The 21,629-nt window shown below is 48.4% G+C and overlaps 1 protein-coding gene across 1 annotated transcript in view; it reads left to right on the top strand.

Moving 5' to 3' along the window:
- The window catches only part of LOC138299188 (stonustoxin subunit beta-like), a 136,953-nt gene that overhangs the window by 48,801 nt on the left and 66,523 nt on the right, over positions 1 to 21,629 (top strand). The window contains exon 3 of the mRNA XM_069237285.1: positions 11,024 to 12,991. Within this exon, the coding sequence (XP_069093386.1) occupies positions 11,024 to 12,991 (1,968 nt within the window). The remainder of the gene's footprint in view (positions 1 to 11,023; positions 12,992 to 21,629) is intronic.

Here is a 21,629-nt window from a genome sequence, read left to right as displayed (position 1 = left end):
TTTGCGCTCCCCAGGATTGAACAGTGGGCAACCCCCCACTGTAGAGACTTGAGAGACTGTGGCTTTGCACTCCCCAGGATTGAACAGTGGGCATGTGGTCCTCTCGTGGATTTGGCGTCGTGCACTCAACCGGCTGAGGTGCCCCCCCTTTCCCTCACCCTGAGGTGCCTGTTTTCTTGCTCTCTGATGCCCCTCCAGTGTTCTCTCCATCATGGTCGGGGATCTTGTGTGGGCCTCGCCCATACCGCGTGGGCCCAGTGTTCCACAGACTTATTTGGAGCACTACCTGGACTACTATGCTTGGTATATATTTGGTACATGGTGTGTATATATATATATATTTTTGTATACTTGATTTTAATATATTACAATGGTTACACTCATTTTCTATTGTCTTTGCATTCTTCTGGGGGGTGTTGGGGGGTGTAACTGTGATGTATCATGCTGTATTAGTGTGGATGTTGTAGTGGGTGGGGGTGGGGTTGTTGCGTGTGTGTGTCTCTGTTTTTTCCCTCCCCTGTGTCGTAGGTGCAGTACTCACCGTGGTCTTTGCCACCGGTGTTCGTGCTCCTGGTAGAGGAGCAGGAAGACTATCGTAGGGAGAATTTGGAGTTTCGGGTCCATGGTGTCCTCGTTCCTCGTGGGGTGTGTAGAGGTGAGCATTTTCCCTTCGAAGTCCTGTTTCCACTGCGTTTTTATCCGCGGTGAATCCGCCCCAGAAAAGGTGGCGGATTGGTAGGTTGTGATACTGTGGGCGGTACTTTGTCCTCCACCTGTCTGTTGGCGGTGACCGCTGCGCTGTTTGTTTGTACCGCTGTGGTGGTCGGAGTGTTAAAGTGGCTGTCTTTGTTGGCGGTTTCCGCCACGGTCGTATTTGCAAAATGTTTACCGCCGGCCTGTTGACGGTCTTACCGCCGCTTTAACACCGACGGCCAGGGTTGTAATGACCACCAAAGTGTCTTTGATACATATGCTTGATACTTACTTGCAAATGTTCTTACCTGCAACAAGATCCTTTTGGTTCTAGAAAGAAAGTAACAAAGTATATTTTTCCAATACAAATATATTAGCCTGGAGTTAGTCATTGAGTAGGTGCTTTATTTATTGCCTGTGTGTGTACAACTAATGCTTTGCACTACCTTCTGATAAGCCTAACTGCTCGACCACACTACCACAAAAGAGAGCATTAGTTATCTACTTTAGCCTCTGCTAAGCATCTGGGGAACCCCGAACTCTGTGCACACTATGGCCCTTATTATAACATTGGTGGTCCAGCTCCGCCACACTGGCGGTGGCGGTAATACCACCGACGGGGTTGCCGTGCTGGACCGCCAGATTATGACCACGACGGTGAACAGGCTCCAAAGCAGCCATTTCACCGCCTGTACCGCTAGGGCGGTCAGGCCGCCGGCGCGAAGGTGGACCACCTGCGCCCCGGCAGTCTACCATAGACCACTGACGGTATTTGGAGCCTCCTTTACCCCACTAGGGATTCCCTGGCAGCAACACTGCCAGGAAATCCCTGGCAGAAGGGATACTGGCAACAAGAATTTACATTCCTGTCGCCAGTATGCGACTCCCCTTAGCCCCTCTCACACAGCCACAGTCCCCCCCTAGGCCCGTAGAGACCCCCCACCCCATCCAAGCATGCACGCACCACACACACACATGCAATCACGCACTCATACAGACACACATACACCCTCACACACCCCACCACCCACACATCCATTCACGCACTCACACAGACACTCACAATCACACACAGACATGCACACAAGCACCACCCCCTCCAATCACACAAACAAACACCCCCATGCACGCACACACCACTCAACACCCCATCTCTCCATCCGATGGGCACTTACCTTTTCACAGTGGTCGTCAGGGAGGGAACGGGATCCTTGGGGACTGCTCCACCGCCAGCACCCCGTCACCACAACACCGCCATGCCTATTACCAACTCATAATAGGCTGGCGGCTCTCTGCACAAATTCTGGCGGAGAGCCACCAGCAGTCATAATATGGCGGTCAGATGACCGCCATCCCTGACGGTCTTGTGGCTGGCAGACCGCCGAAGTAATAATGAGGGCCTATATCTCATTTTGATATAGTATATACAGAGACAGCTTCCGACAGGCCGTATCAGGAGAGACTTCTTTTTGTTGTTAACAAACCCCAAACCCTGCAATAGATTTACTGCTATCTAGAGGTGTGCCATCAATTTCTCAGGGCATTGGGCTAGGATGAGCATGTCGTCCAGATAGATGATAAGCTGGATACCTTGTGCACAAATGAACTCTACCACTGGTTTGAGAACCTTCATGAAGCACCATGGGCCCGACAAGAGGCAGAAGGGAAGAGTGAGAAACTTGAAGGTTGGAGAGCACTGCAAGAACTGCAGAAAATGATGGTGTGGGGGACAAAATGACACCACTAGGTATGCATCCTTCAGGTTCAGGCACACCATCCAATTGGAGGGAAGCAGCACGTCCCTAAGAAGATGAATCCCTTCCATTTTGAAGTGGCGGTATACTAGCCACTGGTTGAAGTCCCTGAGATTGATCACAGACCTGCGGCCTCCATCAGCTTTATTGACTAGAAAAAGGTTGCTAAGGAACCCCTTGGGATGCACCACCGACAGGCAGATGGCCCTTTTCTGCCTGAGGGCTAAAACCTCTTTGTCTTTGAGTGCTGAATCATGGACAGAGAATCAGATGCACCTTTGGGTGAGCAAATTGATGGGAGGAACTGTAAAACTCAATTTGGAACTGTTGTACCTTACGGAGGACCCATGCATCTGACATAATGGAAGCTCAGGCTGAGAGGAATAGAACCAGCCTCCCTCCCACCTTTATCTGAGCAGAAGGAAGAAGACTTACCATTCCCAGCAGCACCACTTGATTGTCCTTGCGCTTGTCCTTGCACCTCCATGACCACGTAAGCATTGTCCCTGAGTCGGGTAGAAATGATTGAAGCACGGATTTGCCTGATATTAACCGCTCCTAGAGCATTGTCCCCTCAAAGAGGAAGAATGCTTAGCTAAGCGGCCCCTGCCATGACCGGCCCCTTAGAAAACCTGGGCATGAAGACGCGTTTAATATTGGCCTGCACCTCATCCAGCAACGTAAGCATCGCCACAAACTTCCCCAGCTCTGTCACAAAAGGGTCCCCAAATAAGCCCCCCTGTGCAACTGCCCCTGCCTCAGAAGAGGCAGGGTCCCCAAGCTTGGAGGTGACCTTGATGAAGAGGGAGCGGCGGCGTTCAGTGCACAGGGCGCAGTTCATGTTGCCCAAGAGGACAATAGCTCACTGCGCCCAGTTGGAAAGGACATCAGGGGCAATGAGGGAACCGAGGCCTTGGCCTCCTCTGCCATATCTAAAACCTTGGTCAGAGGACCTATGTCATCCGGAAGTTGGTTTTGACAGGAACGCCAAGACCTATCAATGCCCTTCTTGGGGTATTTTACAAATCTCGCCAGGAAGGTGGCTATCCTAGTGTCCATTTCTGGAGTGAGGGTCACTTTACCCTCCAGGGTAGGGCGGGGGCATTCTGCTATTAGGCGATTGCGGTCATCCTTCTCTAGGAGCTTTCTAAGCCTCACTGCCACATAATTTGCCACCTTATTTGCTGGGTCCTCTTGGCTGACCTGGGGTGGATGATGTAATCTGGATCAAGCATATCTGAATCCCCTTCTGGAAATGGAACAGGGTCTGAAGCTGAGTGTCATGATCTGGAGGAGCCTGCCTCTTCGTCTGATTCTCCGGGGGAATTGCCATCCTGTTGCTGTGAGGTATCAGGCAGAGAGGTTCGTTATATACCTCCAAATGTTCCTCATGAACTTCTTGGGGGGAAGATTTAGTCAAAAACGCCTGCTTGAGGCATGCAAACACGCCTGTGTCAACCCCCTCATCGCACTTCCTCTTTGGAGGCAGTGACTCCTCAGCTTGGTCAGCCAGTGGATGCTTCCCTGGGGTGGGGGTACTGGGCTGGGCAATTTGTGCGCACTCCTGTACAATTTTTTCAGATAGGCGATATTCAATGGGGCCTATGAGCTCATTAACTGCCCTATATATTGAGGTATCAATTGCCTCATAAAACTCTTAATCTCCTTGGAAGTAGGACAGAGAGTCTTCTTCCACAGAGGTAGGCTGAGACATCTTGGTCCTGACAATTAAGAGTGCTGCACACTATTAAAGAGTGTCTATACACAATGTATTGGCCCTTGGGCCGGATGAGGAGCTTAAGGGTAATGGGCTTGAAAGGCGATGTGCAAATCAATCTATACGCATGTGTGTCAAGATTATATGGCTGGGAGGGGGTCCAGGCAAATGTGGGTGGGCCAGACGCACAGAATTTCATGGGTGCCAGCCCTGGGGTCACAGCACACCCTTATAATACTTCCCAAGGGTTCTAAGGTTGCTCTGGAATTGTGTCCCAGCACAGACTTTCGAGGCTTTGAATTAATACAGACCCATCGAGGAGTTTCACAGTGCAAGCACTAATACAGACCCCGGTGGGGCGTCAGAATGCAATCTGTGGGGGAAATACCGACCCAGGCAATTGCTGGGTGTCACCCTGAGCAGCCGGGAAAAGGGCTCTAGCGATTTCAGGCTCTGACAGTGTGCATCAGGCTCGCAGTGCAGGAGACAGGCATTGTGCAGCCAGAGCGTCTCACTGTTACACAGTGCCCTCTAAGGGCGGAGGACCACACCTTGATCAGGAAATCGGGCATGTGGTGTAAGGAGCACAGAGCGGTCCTGCGACAAACAGGGAATCTGGAGGGGAAATAAAAGCACTGCAGCTCGACGTTAGTAACAAAACCCCTAATAAAGCAAGTTTCTAGTTGTGAATTCAAATACACAGAGAAAAGAGAAAACACCAGCGAAGAAAGAGGGAGAACAAGCAGTGACAGAGGACTTTGTTGACAACTTGTCATGGACATTAAAGAAGGACTCTGGAAAGTTCTGGTTGTTTCCCAAGCGTTTGTTGGAAAAGTAGCTTTTTATTCTTGCTTTAACCCCTTCACTGCCAGGCCTTTTCCCCCTCAGGTGCCAGGCCTTTTTTGGCATTTTGGGGCAGGGCGCGCTTAGGCCCTCATACCTTTTTGTCCACATAAGCTACCCACGCCAAATTTGCGTCCTGTTTTTCCAACATCCTAGGGATTCTAGAGGTGCCCAGATTTTGTGGGTTCCCCTGAAGGAGACCAAGAAATTAGCCAAAATACAGTGAAAATGTTGTTGTTTTCACAAAAATGGGAAAAAAGGGCTGCAGAAGAAGGCTTGTGGTTTTTTCCCTGAAAATGGTATAAACAAAGGATTTGTAGTGCTAAAATCACCGGCTTCCCAGCTTTCAGGAACAGGCAGACTTCAATCAGAAAACCCAATTTTTCAACACAAGTTTGGCATTTTACTGGGACATACCCCATTTTTACGATTTTTTTGTGCTTTCAGCCTCCTTCCAGTCAGTGACAGAAATGGGTGTGAAACTAATGCTGGATCCCAGAAACATTTCTGAAAAGTGGACAAAATTTTGAATTCAGCAATGGGTAATTTGTGTAGATCCTACGAGGGTTTCCTTCAGAAAATAACAACTGGAAAAAAAAAATGAAATTGAGGTGAAAAAAACAGTCATTTTTCTCTACGTTTTACTCTGTAACATTTTCGTGCAATGTCAGATTTTTTAAAGCAATATACCGTTACGTCTTCTGGACTCATCTGGTTACGCGGATATATAGGGCTTGTAGGTTCATCAAGAATCCTAGGTACCAAGAGCCAATAAATGAGCTGCACCTTGCAGTGGGTTTTCATTCTTTACCGGGTATACAGCAATTCATTTGCTGAAATATAAATAGTGAAAAATAGGTATCAAGAAAATGTTTGTATTTCCAAAATGGGCACAAGATAAGGTGTTCAGGACCAGTGGTTATTTGCACATCTCTGAATTCGGGGGTGCCCATACTAGCATGTGAATTACAGGGCATTTCTCAAATAGACGTCTTTTTTACACACTGTCTTATATTTGGAAGGACAAAATGTAGAGACAGACAAGGGGCAATAACACTTGTTTTGCTATTCTATGTTCCCCAAAGTCTCCCAATAAAAATGGTACCTCACTTGTGTGGGTAGGCCTTGTGCTCGCAACAGGAACTGCCCCAAAACACTATCTGGACACATCAAAATGATCAAATACAAAACTACCTGTTTTTGGGGGGGGGGCACCTGCGTTTTTGGTCCTGGGCTCAGCAGCCATCTAGGGAAACCTACCAAACCCAGACATTTCTGAAAACCGAGGCAGTCAATGGAGGTGTGACTTGCGTGGATCCCCAAATGTTTTCTTATGCAGAATCCTCATCAAACCTCAAATTTAGCTAAAAAATCAAAATTTTCCCACATTTCTGTGTGGAATCACTGCACCGGGACAAATTTGCTACCACCTAACGTTCCCCTGAGTCTCCTGGTAAAAATTATACCTCACTTGTGTAGGTGGGCCAAGTGCTTGTGACAGGGAAGGGCCAAAAACATGTCGAAATTGAGGGGGAACCAAAGTGGGTCCAAAAGGGCAGTTTGAAAAAAAAAATTTTAGGTTGACAAGTGCAGCAGAAATGTTATCGGTATAGATGAGACAATGCTGGGTGGTAGGAATTTTGTGGATTCCTGCAGATTCCGGAAGGTTCCATCACAAAATTGTGTGCTTTCCAGCAAAGTTGCAAGTTTGCAGGGCATTGTGAGTAAGGAAATGGTGCAGGGTGCATATGAAGCACACCACCCTGGAATCAACCAGATGTTTAGTTTTCAGATGTGTCTAGGTCTTGTGGATTTTTCTACATGGTAGCGTCCCAAAGTAAAAAAAAGTGCAGCCCTCACCATTCCAAGTGGGACGATTTTGAGAGTTAACAAGCGCTCATGGCCCAAATGTAAAACAAAAACCAAAAATAATCAAATGTCCTCTTGCTTGCCATGGGATAAGATGTTTTAGTGTGCGGGGGAGAGCTGAAAGACTGTTAGCCCCTTCAGTTAGGGTGGGGGCATAACCAGGCCTATACTGGTTGGTAGCCACCACCCCACTATTTTTTTTAATTGTTTTATTTCCTGGCATCTAGTAGACATTCTGTCCTCCTGGAGGACCGGGGGTAATTGCCCAATCTGCCCACTGGTAGGCAGAACAACTTTGGCCCCATTTATTTGGGGTGGGGATATGGCCATACCCCCAACCTCTTATTTTGAAAAAAAAATCTTCCATGGTCTCTGGTGGGCTTTCTGCCCCCCTTGGGGGCAGATGGGCCTTCCAAAAATAGGCCAATCTGCCCCCAAGGGGGGCAGATATGTCCAACAGTAATGTGCCCACACGGGGAGCGACCCTTGCCCAAGGGGCTGCCCCCCCCAAACAAAACACACACATACACACACAACAATCCATGGTGTCTAGATGTTTCTGCCCCCAAGGGGGGCAGATTGGCCTAACAACAATAGGCCAATCTGCCCCCAAGGGGGGCAGAAAAGGCCTAAATACAATTTGCCCCACAGGGGGGCGCCTCTTGCCTAAAGGGGCACTCTCCACACATACAAAAATGAAAATAATCAAACAAAAAAATATCCCTGGTGTCTAGTGGTTTTCTGCCCCCGAGGGGGGCAGAAATGGCCTAAAAAATGTGGCCCCCTGGTGAGCGGCCCTTGCCCAAGGGGCCACTCCCCTTATGCGCGAGTATGAATAAAAGAAATAATCCCTGGTGTCTAGTGGTTTCTGCCCCCAGGCCGATCTGCCCCTAGGGGGTGCAGAAATGGCCTAAAAATAATTTGGCCCCCCAGAAGTGACCCTTGCCTAAGGGGTCACTCCCCAAACATAAAAAAATTGAAATAAACAAAAAAAAATTAACCCTGGTGTCTAGTGGTTTTCTGCAGATCGGCCGATCGGCATAATAATATTAGGCCAATCTGCCCTCAGGGGGGCAGAAATTGCCTTAAAATCATTTGCCCCCCTGGGGAGCGGCCCCTTATGCGCAAGTATGAATGAAATAAATCGCTCCCCAAACATAAAAAAATACAAATAAACAAACAACAAAGTTATCCCTGCTGTCTAGTGGTTTTCTGCCCCCATTCCCCCCCCCCCCCCCAGCAGAAATAGCCTCTAAATATTTTGCCCTCCTGGGGAGTGGCCCTTGCCTAAGGGGCCACTCCCCTAACTGAAATGTACAAAAATAAAAAAATCCCAATAAATCCCTGGTGTCTAGTGGAATTTCTTCACTCCTCCATCCCCAGGAGGGCAGATAGTGTGTAAGCCCATGTTTGGGGCGGCATTACGGCTTGTTGCAAGGGTGGTACATCCGCCATCCATTTACTTTTTACACATAAGAAATTCAGTGGGACCTAGTGGGCTGCCTCCTAGAGGATGCCACATTGTGGACAGTACGCTCTAATTGCTGCTTTTAGGAATGAGAGTACAGTTCAATGCTGGGCAGGCCGCCCCAGTCTTTTTTATAAATATAAAACCCCTGGTTTCTAGTTGGCTTCCTTCCCCCCCACACCACAGAAAGGTAAATTGGGGGTAATAATTAGGAGTCATTTACCACTGGGTTTTATCTGAAAGGGAGAGTATGAGTAAAATGTTGTCTGCATAGGAGAGGATGTTGATGCCCTGTAAATGGATGATGATGTTCAAGGTGACAGTGGCCTGACAAAACTTGAGGGCCCCCTGCAAAGTACCTGGGCGGGGCTCCCTCCCCGCTGGACCCAGTCAGGGGCTTCTCATCCTCATCCTTGCACAGTGTTCTGTGCTGAGGAGGCCCCCCGGAACACCGGGGAGCACCCCGCAGGGCCTTTGTTACACAACTGCAGGGTGTTCATGTAGGTGCAGAACAGGGTTAGGCAAAGAGATGATCCGTGCGGAACCCCGCAGAGTAGATTATGGTCGTCTGATGTGTAGGGGGCTAGACTGACTGCTTGTGTCCTGCCAGTCAGAAAGGTGCAGATCTGGAAGGGGTCCTTGTATTCCAAACTTGTGACGGATGGGGTATATGGGACTGTGTCAATATTTTAGTTGATGTTTTAGTCACTTCAGCACGTGTTAATTAACTAAGTAAAGTAGTCATGCTGCTGTGTATCTTATTTGTTTTCTTACATGGTATACTGATTCTGCTATGTGTTATATTGGTTTGTGTGTTTTATTCTTTTTGCAATGTGCGATGCATTTCAGGAGGTGCCATATTTGTAAATCTGTACTTTTAATGAACAGCTTTCCATAGTAAAGGTACCACAATGTAATGGCTACAAAGTAGCAGAAATGTCCGTCCTGCACCATCTTCCAATGATATAAACAAATGACCTTTGGCCTGTCATTCCTTGAAGCAAAATTTAATGTTAGCCATAATACACCCACACTCTATTGAATTCTGCACTCAGAAAGCAAACCTTGGCCTAGTGAACACTAATGACTGACTGTGGTCCTTATCTGGCTAATTTGATCATAGAAGACCTCTTACTTGACAGGTAACCTGAGGAATGGGTAGAAGGAGGCAGAACCAGTCTCCTTACGAGCGGAAACTGTGTGGCTTCTCCCTTTCATGGTAAGACTTCCCTGCAGAGTGACAGACATCAGGAGCCCCCTGGCACGAGATACTCTCAACAGCAGGAGGCTCTTGGGCATACATTCTAAGGCTCTGATCGGCAGACCTGGTTAGTCAAAGGGCTCATATAGACTGCTCTAAGGAAAGCCTTCCAATGCCATGCCCCACTCTCGTAGCCTCAGATAAGCTGTGAATACTCTTTATTTGCAGCTGATTGAATGTTAGCGCACCTTTCAGTCTCAGGCAGCCTCTTTAGGCCACGCAAGGGCTTGTTTTCATTTTTTCATACACTTTAGGTGCCCAGCAATAATCGTTTCAAATAAAGCAACAATATGTTGGTAATAACTTAAATCGGTAGGTGTTAGGACTGGTGCAGAAGCAGTACCCCACCGCCTAAATTGGGAAGGATGGCAAGATTGCAAAACAGACATACTGTTTAACAAAATAAAAAAACGAAGGGCCTCATTACCACTGTGGTGGTCCAAGGACCTCCACACTTGTGTTGGCTATCAGACAGCCGCACTCGAGGCAATCCGACCGCCCATATTCAACTTTGGCAGGCGGACCGGCCTAAAGACTGCCCCCCGCACCAGGATCATAGATCCCTGCGGGGTGACAGCGGTTGGACTTGTAACCGGCCAGGGCGGAGCTGAACTCAGTGCCGCCTGGCTGATTACAACCCCACTTTCCACCAGTCTTTTCTTGACAGGGACCCACCATGAAACGGCTGGTGGAAAGCCCGTTCCAGGGGCAACAGGGAGACCCCTGCACTGCCCATGCCCACAGCTGGGCAGTGCAGGGGCACCCCTGCTGAGCACCGTCAGAATGCGCACTGTCTGCTTTGTAGACAGTGCGCATTCGGACAGTACTGGGCGGCCCCCTCTGTACTATGATATAGGACTCAGCTCAACTGACTGGCGGGAACGTGTATTACAATTTTCCCATTGTTCAGCCCTGCAGTGGGACCACCAAAGTCAAAATGAGGCCCTGAATATTGAAGAACTACTGGTAAAAAGTATTTGTCATAATTCAAAATGTTGCAAACAGATGGACTAATTCACAAAGCAATTCATGAGCAGGGGACATTCTACTGTTGCAGTACTACTTAACACTCTTTAATGCCTTCTTGAATTACCCCCAAAACATCTAAAATGTGAATATTAGGGAATATTGATATCCTCTGTACAAATACAAAAGATGTGTCCTCTTTGCACTTTTACTAATAGGGAGTAGGATATGTGGGCCAATTCACCAAGGCTTTCATAAGTAGAAGAAGTAGGACTCCCATAGTATGTACTCTTAATGCCTTCGTGATTGGCTTCACATTGTTCTGATTTACCTGCACCACCTCCTGCATTATGATGAGTATTGATGCCATCGGTGGGAATAATACTGAAAAGGAAATGTGTGGATAATCTCCATCTGACATATAATCAGAGTCTATTTCCTTGTATTTTCAGGTGTTAGTCTGTGGAGCACAAAGAAAATTGACGAAGATGTGCTTGTAACACAACAGCCCAACACAGATTTCAAAATCATCCTCTCTGACAGCCTTGAAGACAAAGCTTCAGTGCTGGACATCTCTGCCTCTGTAAAAGCGAGTTTCTTGGGAGGTTTGGTGAAAGTGGGAGGAGCTGCTAAATATTTGAAGGATACGAAGACCTCCAAGCAGAAGGCCAGAGTCACGTTACAATATTCAACAACTACCAAGTTTGAACAACTTACTATGGAAAAATTAGGTCCCCACAATATCACTTATCCAGAAGTATTTGACCACGATCTGGCAACCCATGTGGTGACCGGAGTGCTGTATGGGGCACAGGCTTTCTTTATTTTCGATCGCGAGTTCTCCTCTTCTGATAGCAAGCAGGAAGTTCACGGAGATTTGACAGTAGCTGTAAAAAAAATACCAACATTTAGCATTGAAGGGAAAGGAAAGGTTAATATTAATGACAATGACAAGGACAAATTAGAAAAGATCAGCTGCACGTTCCATGGGGACTTCGCCTTAACAAACAATCCCTCTACATATCTAGAGGCTATTGATATCTATAAAAGTCTCCCATCGCTCATCAGTAGTAATGGAGAGAAGGTAGTTCCTGTGAAGGTCTGGCTATATCCGCTGAAGAACCTGAATTCTGGAGCCTCTCAGCTGTTGCGCAGCATTTCGAGCATTCTGATAGAAGATCTTCAATCTGTAATAGAGGAGCTAAATGATATCAACATGCATTGTAATGATATGCTGACCAAGCCAGCTGCAGTACACTTCCCCAAGGTCAAGCATAAAATTCAGCGATTCAAAAATGTATGCTTGCAATACAGGCTCATCTTCCAGAATGACCTTGCTAGAGCTCTGCCCACTATTCGTGCAGGAGAAGAAGAGGAGAGTGTGCTAGTGGACATTTTAACTGCAAAAGAGCGGTCCCCATTTAATACTCAGCAACTCAGTGAATTTATGGAAGAGACGCAGGATGAGATAAATAATCTTAGCTACTGCCTTAATTTACTGCTGGAGTCCAAGCAAGTTCAAGTTGTGTTCTCTGAAAACCAACTCAACCAAGTGTTGCTGGATCCTAAGTTTGAGTCTGTGGTTTCATTTAATTTGCCTCTAATGCAAGAAGAAGAGTTATACTTAAAAGAGCTAAAATACTGGCTTGAGTCCCATTATAAGGAGCAAACCTCCAGTCCAACCTCCATCAGCCTTAAATGTATGGAGAAAAGTTGGTTAACAGGACTTGATATAAATAAAACAAGAACATACGTGAAAGAGTTCACCGACTTTGTACAAAATAATACCTTGAATAAGAAGATATGCTTTATTGTATCTTCAGTTTCAGCTCCAAGTAATCAAAAGGCTGCAGTTCCAGGGCCCTCCATTTACTTGTATGAACAGGGTGTTCTGAAAAGTACAGCGTTCCACCCACCTCGACTGGATGCCCCCAAGGTAGACAGACTATCTGAAGACTGTGTACTGGTTACGTGTGCAGAATGCCCTTCAGGAGTTGATGCAATATTGAAAAATAGGGTGGAGTACAGGCAGATGGGCGAAGAGAGCTGGACATTAATGGAAAGCAAGGATAGAAACAACACCATCAATGTAACTGCTCTACAACCTAACACCTCATACGAGTTCAGGCAGTCAGCAGTAACGGCTCGATGGGTGACCCTACCAAGTGACCCCACCAACATCATATCAATGAATGCAACATGGAATTTGATAAGCCTGATTGAACAGCTGCATTCCAGTTTCCTGAAGGTACCCAAGAAGATAAGTAAATATAATATTGAATTTTTGCAAGAGCCTAAGGAGAAAACTGAGTGCCAATCTGCGACTGCCACTTTTGACCAAGAAAGCCCAAACTTGTGCAAGTTTCGTTTGTGTAAGAGGACGAATACATATGCTGATTATGACTTTCTCACAACTAAAGGTAAGCAACCAAAGTACAGTCACTATCTTAAAAAGCCTTGGGCAAAAAATGCAATACTGGAACATTGATAGAGCAATTGACTAACATTATGGCTGGTACTGATACAAAGAACAATAGAATGTTTTCTTTTGTAGCAGTAATGGTAGCAGGCTAAGATACCTCCAGACACAACTGAGTTCATTACATGTTGTCCTCAAAGTAAAAGTAAAAGTAGCAGAGGTTTTTCTTCTTAGTTGTAATAAAGGGATCAGTCCTGTAGCTGTGGTTCCTTGGACTACAACATCATCTTTTTCTTCGTCGTGTGCCCTTACCCCTTTCATCTGTATTGATCTTCTGATAAAGTCTTGGTAGACAGTCATGCTTGGCCCAGAGGCAGCTATTCTGTCACACACTGCTTAGACACACCTGCTGATGCACCGGTGCGGACTGACCTTACCACGCAGGCATACTAGGGACTTCTATCACCTCTGTGCAGTCCTCTCTGCAGACAATGTTTGCCCCATTATCAGATTATCAGTGTTGCTGGTAACTTATTCAAGAGCCTCAGGAGTAATCTACAGCAAATCCAGCAGTTTAAAACATCTAAAATCTGAGGCAAACCCATTGAATCCCACCAATAATTTCCTAGTCCTCAGTGAAACCTCGAGATTTCACTTGTAAATATGAAGTGTGACAAGCCTTTAAAAAAGTTAAACTTGTGTTCTTCACCATTTCACCTCACACTAGACAGTGACACAAAGGGAGCTGGGGTGTAACCTGCATTTCCTGATTAGCCATCTCTGCTAGGAGGGAGGGGTGGAGTGGTCACTCACACCTGAAAGGACTGTGCCTGCCTCTGACAATGCCGGCTCCAACCCCCTGCTGTGTGTCTGATGCCTTGCCTGGGCAAGGCAGGATTTCACAAGTAGGTGTGAGTCCCCTTTGAAGAAAGGTGACTTCAAAGACTAACATGGGTATAAGAAGGGCACCCAAACCTACAGACTTTAGAAACACTTCTGGAACCAAGAGGAACCCCTGCCTGGAGAAGAGCTGATAGCTGAGGAAGAAGTGCTGCCCTGCCTGTGATTGTGCTTTGTGGAGCTTTCCTGCAGTGCTGCGTCTGCCAGAGTAAGAGGGCAAAGACTGGACTTTGTGTGCCTTCCATCTTGTGAAGAAATCTCCAAGGGCTTGAGTTAGAGCTTGCCTCCTGTTGTTTGAAGTCTCAGGGACAGCAAAGACTTCTCTCTGCCAGCACCTGGAGTCTCTGGAGAGACTCCTGCTCTGACAAGTGGTGCCCTATCCAGTCCCTGGGCAATTGAAAGAAAAGCTGGTGGAAATCCAAGGAAATCGACTTCGGACGACTCCGGAACGCCGCCGCTGCTGAATCTGGTAACGCCGCCTGCACCTGACGCCGTGACTTTCGCTGGAACGCGACGCTCTTCGCAGGCCCGACGCCGCTGCAGCCCCGCTGAAGTCCGCGGCTCCGTGGAAGTCGCCGCACCCCGTCATGACCGACACCGCTTGAAGCGCGAGGATTCAACGTTTCGCACAGACGCCGCGATTCCCGACTTTGCGCATCGGCTTGTTTTCACTCTTCACCAAAGGTACTGTACGTGGGGGTCTACACGACTCTGTGTCCGGCGCCGCTATTGTCGGCTTGTTGGGAATGACTCCGTCACGACGCTGTGTTAACATCTCATCGAAGCATTTTTGTTTCTAAGCGCTATTTTTTAGTTTAATCTCTAAAAATTCATAACTTGACTTGTGTATGTCGGATTTTTGTCGTTTTGGTCTTGTTTTGTTTAGATAAATATTTCCTATTTGTCCAAACTGGTGTTGTGTCATTTTGTAGTGTTTTCATTAATTTACTTTGTGTGTTGGTACAAATACTTTACACCTAGCGCTCTGAAGTTAAGCCTACTGCTCTGCCAAGCTACCAAGGGGGTAAGCAGGGGTTAGCTGAGGGTGATTCTCTTTTACCCTGACTAGAGTGAGGGTCCTTGCTTGAACAGGGGGTAACCTGACTGTCAACCAAAGACCCCATTTCTAACATTGGTGATCAGCATTTGGGATTTGGACTTGTATTTGTGCTTGACATACGGTAATTGAGTGTACACTACTGTTTGAGTTCAGACCACTACGAGACCACATACTACTAGTCCTGTGATTTTAGTTTTTTTCTATTTGGACTGTTTTTGCTCAGCATTCATTTTTTTTCTTGCTGATTCCTTGATTGACTTTCTTTGGAACTTCATTTGGGAACTTGTTTTTCTGCCTTTGGAACTTTACACTTGTTTTTGAATCTTCATCATGTACCATGCTGGAGATGCATCAGTTAGAGCTGACTTTGACCTTGAGAAATTGGAGAGTTATACCAAAGCTCAGTTGAAGCAGTTCTGTAAAAGTTTTGACTGTCCCATTAAGAGCTCATCCAGGAAGGAGGAGCTGCAAAAGGCGCTGCGGGCCTGGGTGACAGCCAAGAGCACTGAAGGGCACACAGAGGATGAGGGAGATGAGGAGGATGAGGAAGAGTGTTTAGTACACAATGGTATTGTGGGTGGGCCTGTTATGTCCAGGGAGAAGGTCTCCAGGGCAGGTAGCAGTGTCTCATCCAAGGGTCTGACACCTGAGGAGATACAGGACAGACAGGCAGAAAGGGAGTACCAATTGGAGCAGAGGAGGCTAGCCCTTGAGGAGCGGAAGCTAGCAATGGCTCATGAGCTTAGCTTGAGAGAGATGGATCATAGAAGCCAGTCCAGTAGAGATGGTGGCAGCAATCCTACAGTGCAGCCTGAGAGAATGGTACACATCCCAAAAGACCTTGTGAGGGATTATAAGAGGGAGGATGATATCTACTTGTGGTTCAAGGGTTATGAGTCAGCTCTCCACATGAACTTGGTCCCTGAAGCTCATTGGGAGGCAGCCCTGTGGAAGCATTTTGAGGCAGAGGGGAGGGACACACTGACAGCCTTAGGGGATGCTCAGGATCTCACCTACCCTGTCATGAAGGAGGCCTTACTCACCAGGTATGGTCTCACCCCTGAGCAGTACAAGAAGAAGTTTAGATCCTACAAGAGAAAGGAATCCCACACATGGTTGGAATGTGTTGATTCTTTTTGCAGGTCACTGGATGGTTTGGTGAAGGGCAGTAAGGTAAACACGTATGAGGGGCTTTACAATTTAATTGCTTGGGAGCACTTGTACAGTTTATGTTTTCCAGAGCTGCGCCAGAACCTCATTGACAGCAAGCTGACTGACCCCAGGAAGCTTGCGCAGGAAGCGGACCGCTGGAAGAGCACCAGGGTCCAAAAGAGGTATGGGGGAGACCACGCCAAGGGTGGGCAGGGTCCCTCTCAGAAGAAAGGGGGGGTAAGGGCAAACAGGGGGAGTTCTCTAAAGGGCCCCAAACTGATTCCCAGGGTAAGGATTCCCAACCCCCCAGTGAAAAGAAGCCATGGTTGTCCAAAGGGAAGCCAGTGGCAGGTGGTCCCCCACGTAAGTGTTATGCACGTGACCAGGTGGGTCATGTGAGGGGGGAACCCAAATGCCCCAAAAGTACACCGGCACCCACTGGTGCACCGTCCCAGGGTTTAGCCAGTGTAGCGCTTGGGGAGGAGTTGCTTTCAGGTGGGTGGGAACCAGCAGAAATGACCCTTGTCTCACTAGGGGACAGTGAGATGGTCACGAGAAACCTAGTGCCTGATAACACTAAGAAGTACAGGCAATGGGTGACCATCAATGGACAGAGGGTGGAGGCTCTGAGAGACACAGGAGCCAGTGTGACTATAGTGAGGAGTCACCTGGTGTCTGAAGAGCAGATTGATCCCCGGATACTTCACCAAGTAGTTGCGGTAGACAACTCTGAGCGCCTGTGCAGAGTGGCGCAGGTTCCCTTTGAATGGGGGGATCTCAGGTTCCTGGAAAGTAGCTGTGAGTCCAACCATGCCTGTTGATTGTTTGCTAGGTAACGACCTGGAGGATTCCCCTTGGAAGGAGGTGGAACACATGCCTCACTTGGAGATGTTGGGTCTGCCTGGGTGGGTATGCGTATCCACCCGGTCTATGGCAGCCAATCAGGGTAGTCAAGACCCCCGGAGCCTGAAACAGTGGCCCAGGAGACCGCCAAGAAGAGGAAGGGCAGGGGGCACGGGAAACCGGCCCCAGAAGTTCCCACGGTCCGGGAGGAGGTGGAGCCTGAGAGTGATGCCCCGGAGCCTACAGGGGAACAGGTGGCTGAACTGGGGGAAGTCCCTGAGCTGTCGCAGTAGCAGCAGGAAGGGGGGCCCACCAGGGAAGCATTCTGTGCAGCACAGAAGTCATGCCCTAATTTGGAGGGTTTGCGGCAGCAGGCGGCAGACCAGGTGGCTGGTAAGGAGCCAGGATCACACCTTATTTATTGGGAGGATGAACTTCTGTATAGCGAGCCTAAGGTTCCTGAGCCTGGGTCAGCCCGTGTGCTGGTGGTACCCCAGTGCTTCAGGGCCTTCCTACTTGGGTTGGCTCATGATGTGCCTTTAGCTGGACATTTGGGGCAGGACAGGACCTTTGAGAGGCTTGTCACCCACTTTTACTGGCCCCTAATACGCAGGCACTCAGATGCACATTGCAGGTCTTGTCAGACTTGTCAGGCAAGTGGCAAGAGTGGGAGGAAATGTAAAGCTCCCCTCCAGCCTTTGCCTGTTGCCAGTACTCCCTTTGAACGGGTAGGAATTGACATTGTGGGGCCTCTGGATCCCAAGACAGCCCTGTGCAACAGGTTCATCCTGGTCTTGGTGGACCATGCCACACAGTACCCAGAAGCCATTCCTCTAAGGACGGTCACTGCCCCCGTGGTGATGCCTTGATGGGAGTTTTTACCCGCATGGGGTTCCCCAAGGAAGTGGTATCTGATAGAGGTACAAACTTCATATCCACCTATATGAAGTCTCTGTGGAAGGTGTGTGGGGTAACCTACAAGTTCACCACTCCCTACCGCCCCCAAAGTAATGGTCTGGTCTGGAAAGGCATGATTCAGGGCCTATCAGAGCCCTTGAGGCGTAAGTGGGACATCCTCTTGCCATGCCTTCTGTTCGCTTACAGGGAGGTGCCTCAAAAGGGACTTGGCTTTAGCCCCTTTGAGCTCATCTATGGCCACCCTGTGAGGGGACCGCTCAGTCTGGTGAAGGAGGCTTTGGAGAAAGCTCCTAGTAAATCACCCCAGGATGTATTTAGCTACATGCTGGCACTAAGAAACCAGACTGCCCGCTTCAGGAGTCTTGCTCAGGAGAACCTAGAAGCAAGCCAGGAGGATATGAAACGGTGGTATGACCAGAATGCCACTCTGGTTGAGTTTCAGCCTGGACAAAAAGTGTGGGTCATGGCACCAGTGGAGCCTAGCTCTCTCCAAGATAAGTGGACTGGGCCTTTTGAGGTGGTGGAAAGAAAGAGCGAGGTCACCTATCTGATAGACTTGCAATCCCCCAGGAACCCTTTGAGGGTCCTACATGTCAACCGTCTCAAACCACACTTTGAGCGAACTGAGCTATCCATGCTCCTAGCGACAGATGACGGGGTGGAGGAAGAGAGTGAGCCTCTTCCTGACCTCCTGTCTGCAGGAGAGAAAGATGGGTCTGTGGAGGGAGTGATCCTCTCCCCCTTCCTGACTGAGGAACAGCAGAGGGACTCTCGCCACGTGTTGGGACAGTTTGCCTCGCTGTTTTCCCTGATCCCAGGAGTCACACACCTGTGCACACATGATGTGGACACTGGCGACAGTACACCTGTTAAACATAAGGTTTACAGGGTGACTGACATGGTCAGGGCTTGCATTAAGGAGGAACTCTCCAAAATGTTAACCCTCGGGGTCATTGAGCACTCAAGCAGTCCTTGGGCCAGCACAGTGGTATTGGTCCCAAAGGCTGCTGCTCCTGGGGCCACTCCAGAACTTAGGTTCTGTGTGGACTACCAAGGTCTCAATGTGGTCAGCAAGACTGACGCACACCCCATTCCCCGAGCTGATGAGCTCATTGTTCGGTTAGGAGCTGCCAAGTATCTCAGTACGTTTGATTTAACATCTGGTACTGGCAGATTGCCTTAACTGAGGGGGCAAAGGAGCGATCAGCATTTTCTACCCCAGATGGGCACTTCCACTTCAACGTGATGCCCTTTGGGATAAAGAATGCCCCTGCCACCTTTCAGAGGTTGGTCAACCAGGTGTTGGCAGGACTGGATGAGTTCAGTGCCGCCTACCTGGATGACATTGCTGTGTTTAGTTCCAAATGGGAGGAACACCTGCAACACCTCTGGAGAGTGTTAGAGGCCCTGCAGAAGGCAGGCCTCACTATTAAGGTGAGCAAGTGTCAAATAGGGCAGGGTTCTGTGGTGTACTTAGGACACAATGGTGGGGAGTGGCCAGGTGGCACCCCTACAGCCTAAGATTGACACGATTCTGGCTTGGGAGCCTCCCAAGACCCAGACTGAAGTGAGAGCCTTTTTAGGTCTCACAGGATATTACCGGAGGTTTTTTAAGGGGTATGGTACCATTGTTACCCCCTTAACTGAGTTGACTTCTAAGAAGCAACCCAAGAAAGTGATCTGGACAGAGGCTTGCCAGAACGCTTTTGATGCACTGAAGGCTGCCATGTGCATTTGTTCTGCAAACAGATGCCTCAGAGCATGGTATTGGAGCAGTACTCTCACAGCTTAATGAAGAGGGCCTAGATCAACCCGTAGCCTTCATTAGCAGGAGGTTACTACCCAGGGAACGTAGGTGGAGTGCCATAGAACGTGAAGCGTTTGCTGTGGTCTGGGCACTGAAAAAGCTAAGACCCTACTTGTTTGGGACTCACTTCCGAGTTCGGACCGACCACAGGCCCCTCAGATGGTTAATGCAGATGAGGGGTGAGAATCCAAAACTGTTGAGGTGGTCCATTTCCCTACAGGGGATGGACTTTACGGTGGAACATCGTCCTGGTACAGAGCACGCCAGTGATGATGGTCTGTCCAGGTTCTTCCGCCTTAGTGATGAGAACTCCCATGAGGTTGGGTAGTTGCTCCCCACTTTTAGCTGGGGGGGACACATGTTAGACTTTTCATCCTTGGCGTGGTCTCCCTTAACTTTTTGCCTCTGTTCCCCAGGTTGTTGATGTGTGCTGGACTCTGATTTTACTGTTTTTGTTACTTTAGGCACTTTACCACTGCTAACCAGTGCTAAAGTGCAAGTGCTCCTGTTTAAAATGTGTACGTAATTGGTTTTCCATGATTGGCATATTTGTTTTACTGTTAAGTCCCTATTAAAGTGCACTAGAGGTGCCCAGGCCTGTAAATCAAATGTTACTAGTGGGCCTGCAGCACTGATTGTGCCACCCACACAAGTAACCCTGTAATCATGTCTCAGACCTGCCACTGCAGTGTCTGTGTGTGTATTTTTACACTGTAAATTCGACTTGGCAAGTGTACCCACTTGCCAGGCCTAAACCTTCCCTTTTCTTACATGTAAGGCACCCTAAGGTAGGCCCTACGTAGCCCCAATGGCAGGGTGCAGTGTATGGATAAGGTAGGACATATAGCAATGTGGTTTATATGTCCTGACAGTGAAATACTGCCAATTTAGTTTTTCACAGTTGCAAGGCCTGTCTCTCTCATAGGATAATATGGGGGCTACCTTTAAATATGATTAAAGTGTAGATTCCCCTAGAGAGTAGATGGACATGTGGAGTTTGGGGTCCCTGAACTCACAATTTAAAAATACATCTTTTAGTAAAGTTGATTTTAAGATTGTGCGTTTGAAAATGCCACTTTTAGAAAGTGAGCATTTTCTTGCTTAAACCGTTCTGTGACTCTGCCTTGTTTGTGGATTCCCTGTCTGGGTCAGCTTGACAGTTGGGTTGTTTTTCACCTCACACTAGACAGTGACACAAAGGGAGCTGGGGTGTAACCTGCATTTCCTGATTAGCCATCTCTGCTAGGAGGGAGGGGTGGAGTGGTCACTCTCATCTGAAAGGACTGTGGGGGTCATTCCAACCCTGGGGGTCGGTGTTAAAGCGGCGGCCAACCCGCCAACAGGCTGGCGGTAAAAAAAATGGAATTCAGACCCTGGCGGGAACCGCCAACACAGCCCGCCACTTTAAACACTCCGACCGCCACGGCGGGACACACAAACAGCGCGGCGGTCACCGCCAACAGGCAGGCGGCAGACAATGTACCGCCCACCCTATCACGACTCACCAATCCGCCACCTTTTCCGGGGCGGGAGCACCGCCGATAAAAACACGGCGGAAACAGACTACGAACGGGAAAACGCTCACCTCTATACACTCCACGAGGAATCTGGACAGCATGGAACCCGAATTAAACATCCTACCAGCTATTGTCTACCTGCTCTTCTACCAGGAGCACGAACGCCGGCGCAGACGACAACGGTGAGTACTGCACCTACGACACTGGGGAGGTGGAAAGGTTATGGGCACACACATACGCGATATACCCACCCCCCCCACACCCCTCTCCCCCAAATACCTACACACCAATGCAGAGCAACAAGTCAGAGTGACACCCCCAAACCCCCCGGAATAAAGCAAAGACAAAATAAAATGATCATTAAAATAGAAGTATATTATAGCTCAAATGAAGTAATGTGAAATATGAAATGTGAAATATACATATTAAATAAAGAACATAG

This window comes from Pleurodeles waltl, chromosome 6, assembly GCF_031143425.1.
Source record: "Pleurodeles waltl isolate 20211129_DDA chromosome 6, aPleWal1.hap1.20221129, whole genome shotgun sequence".
NCBI classification, from domain to species: domain Eukaryota; kingdom Metazoa; phylum Chordata; class Amphibia; order Caudata; family Salamandridae; genus Pleurodeles; species Pleurodeles waltl.
This window is presented reverse-complemented; position numbering and strand designations above follow the sequence as displayed.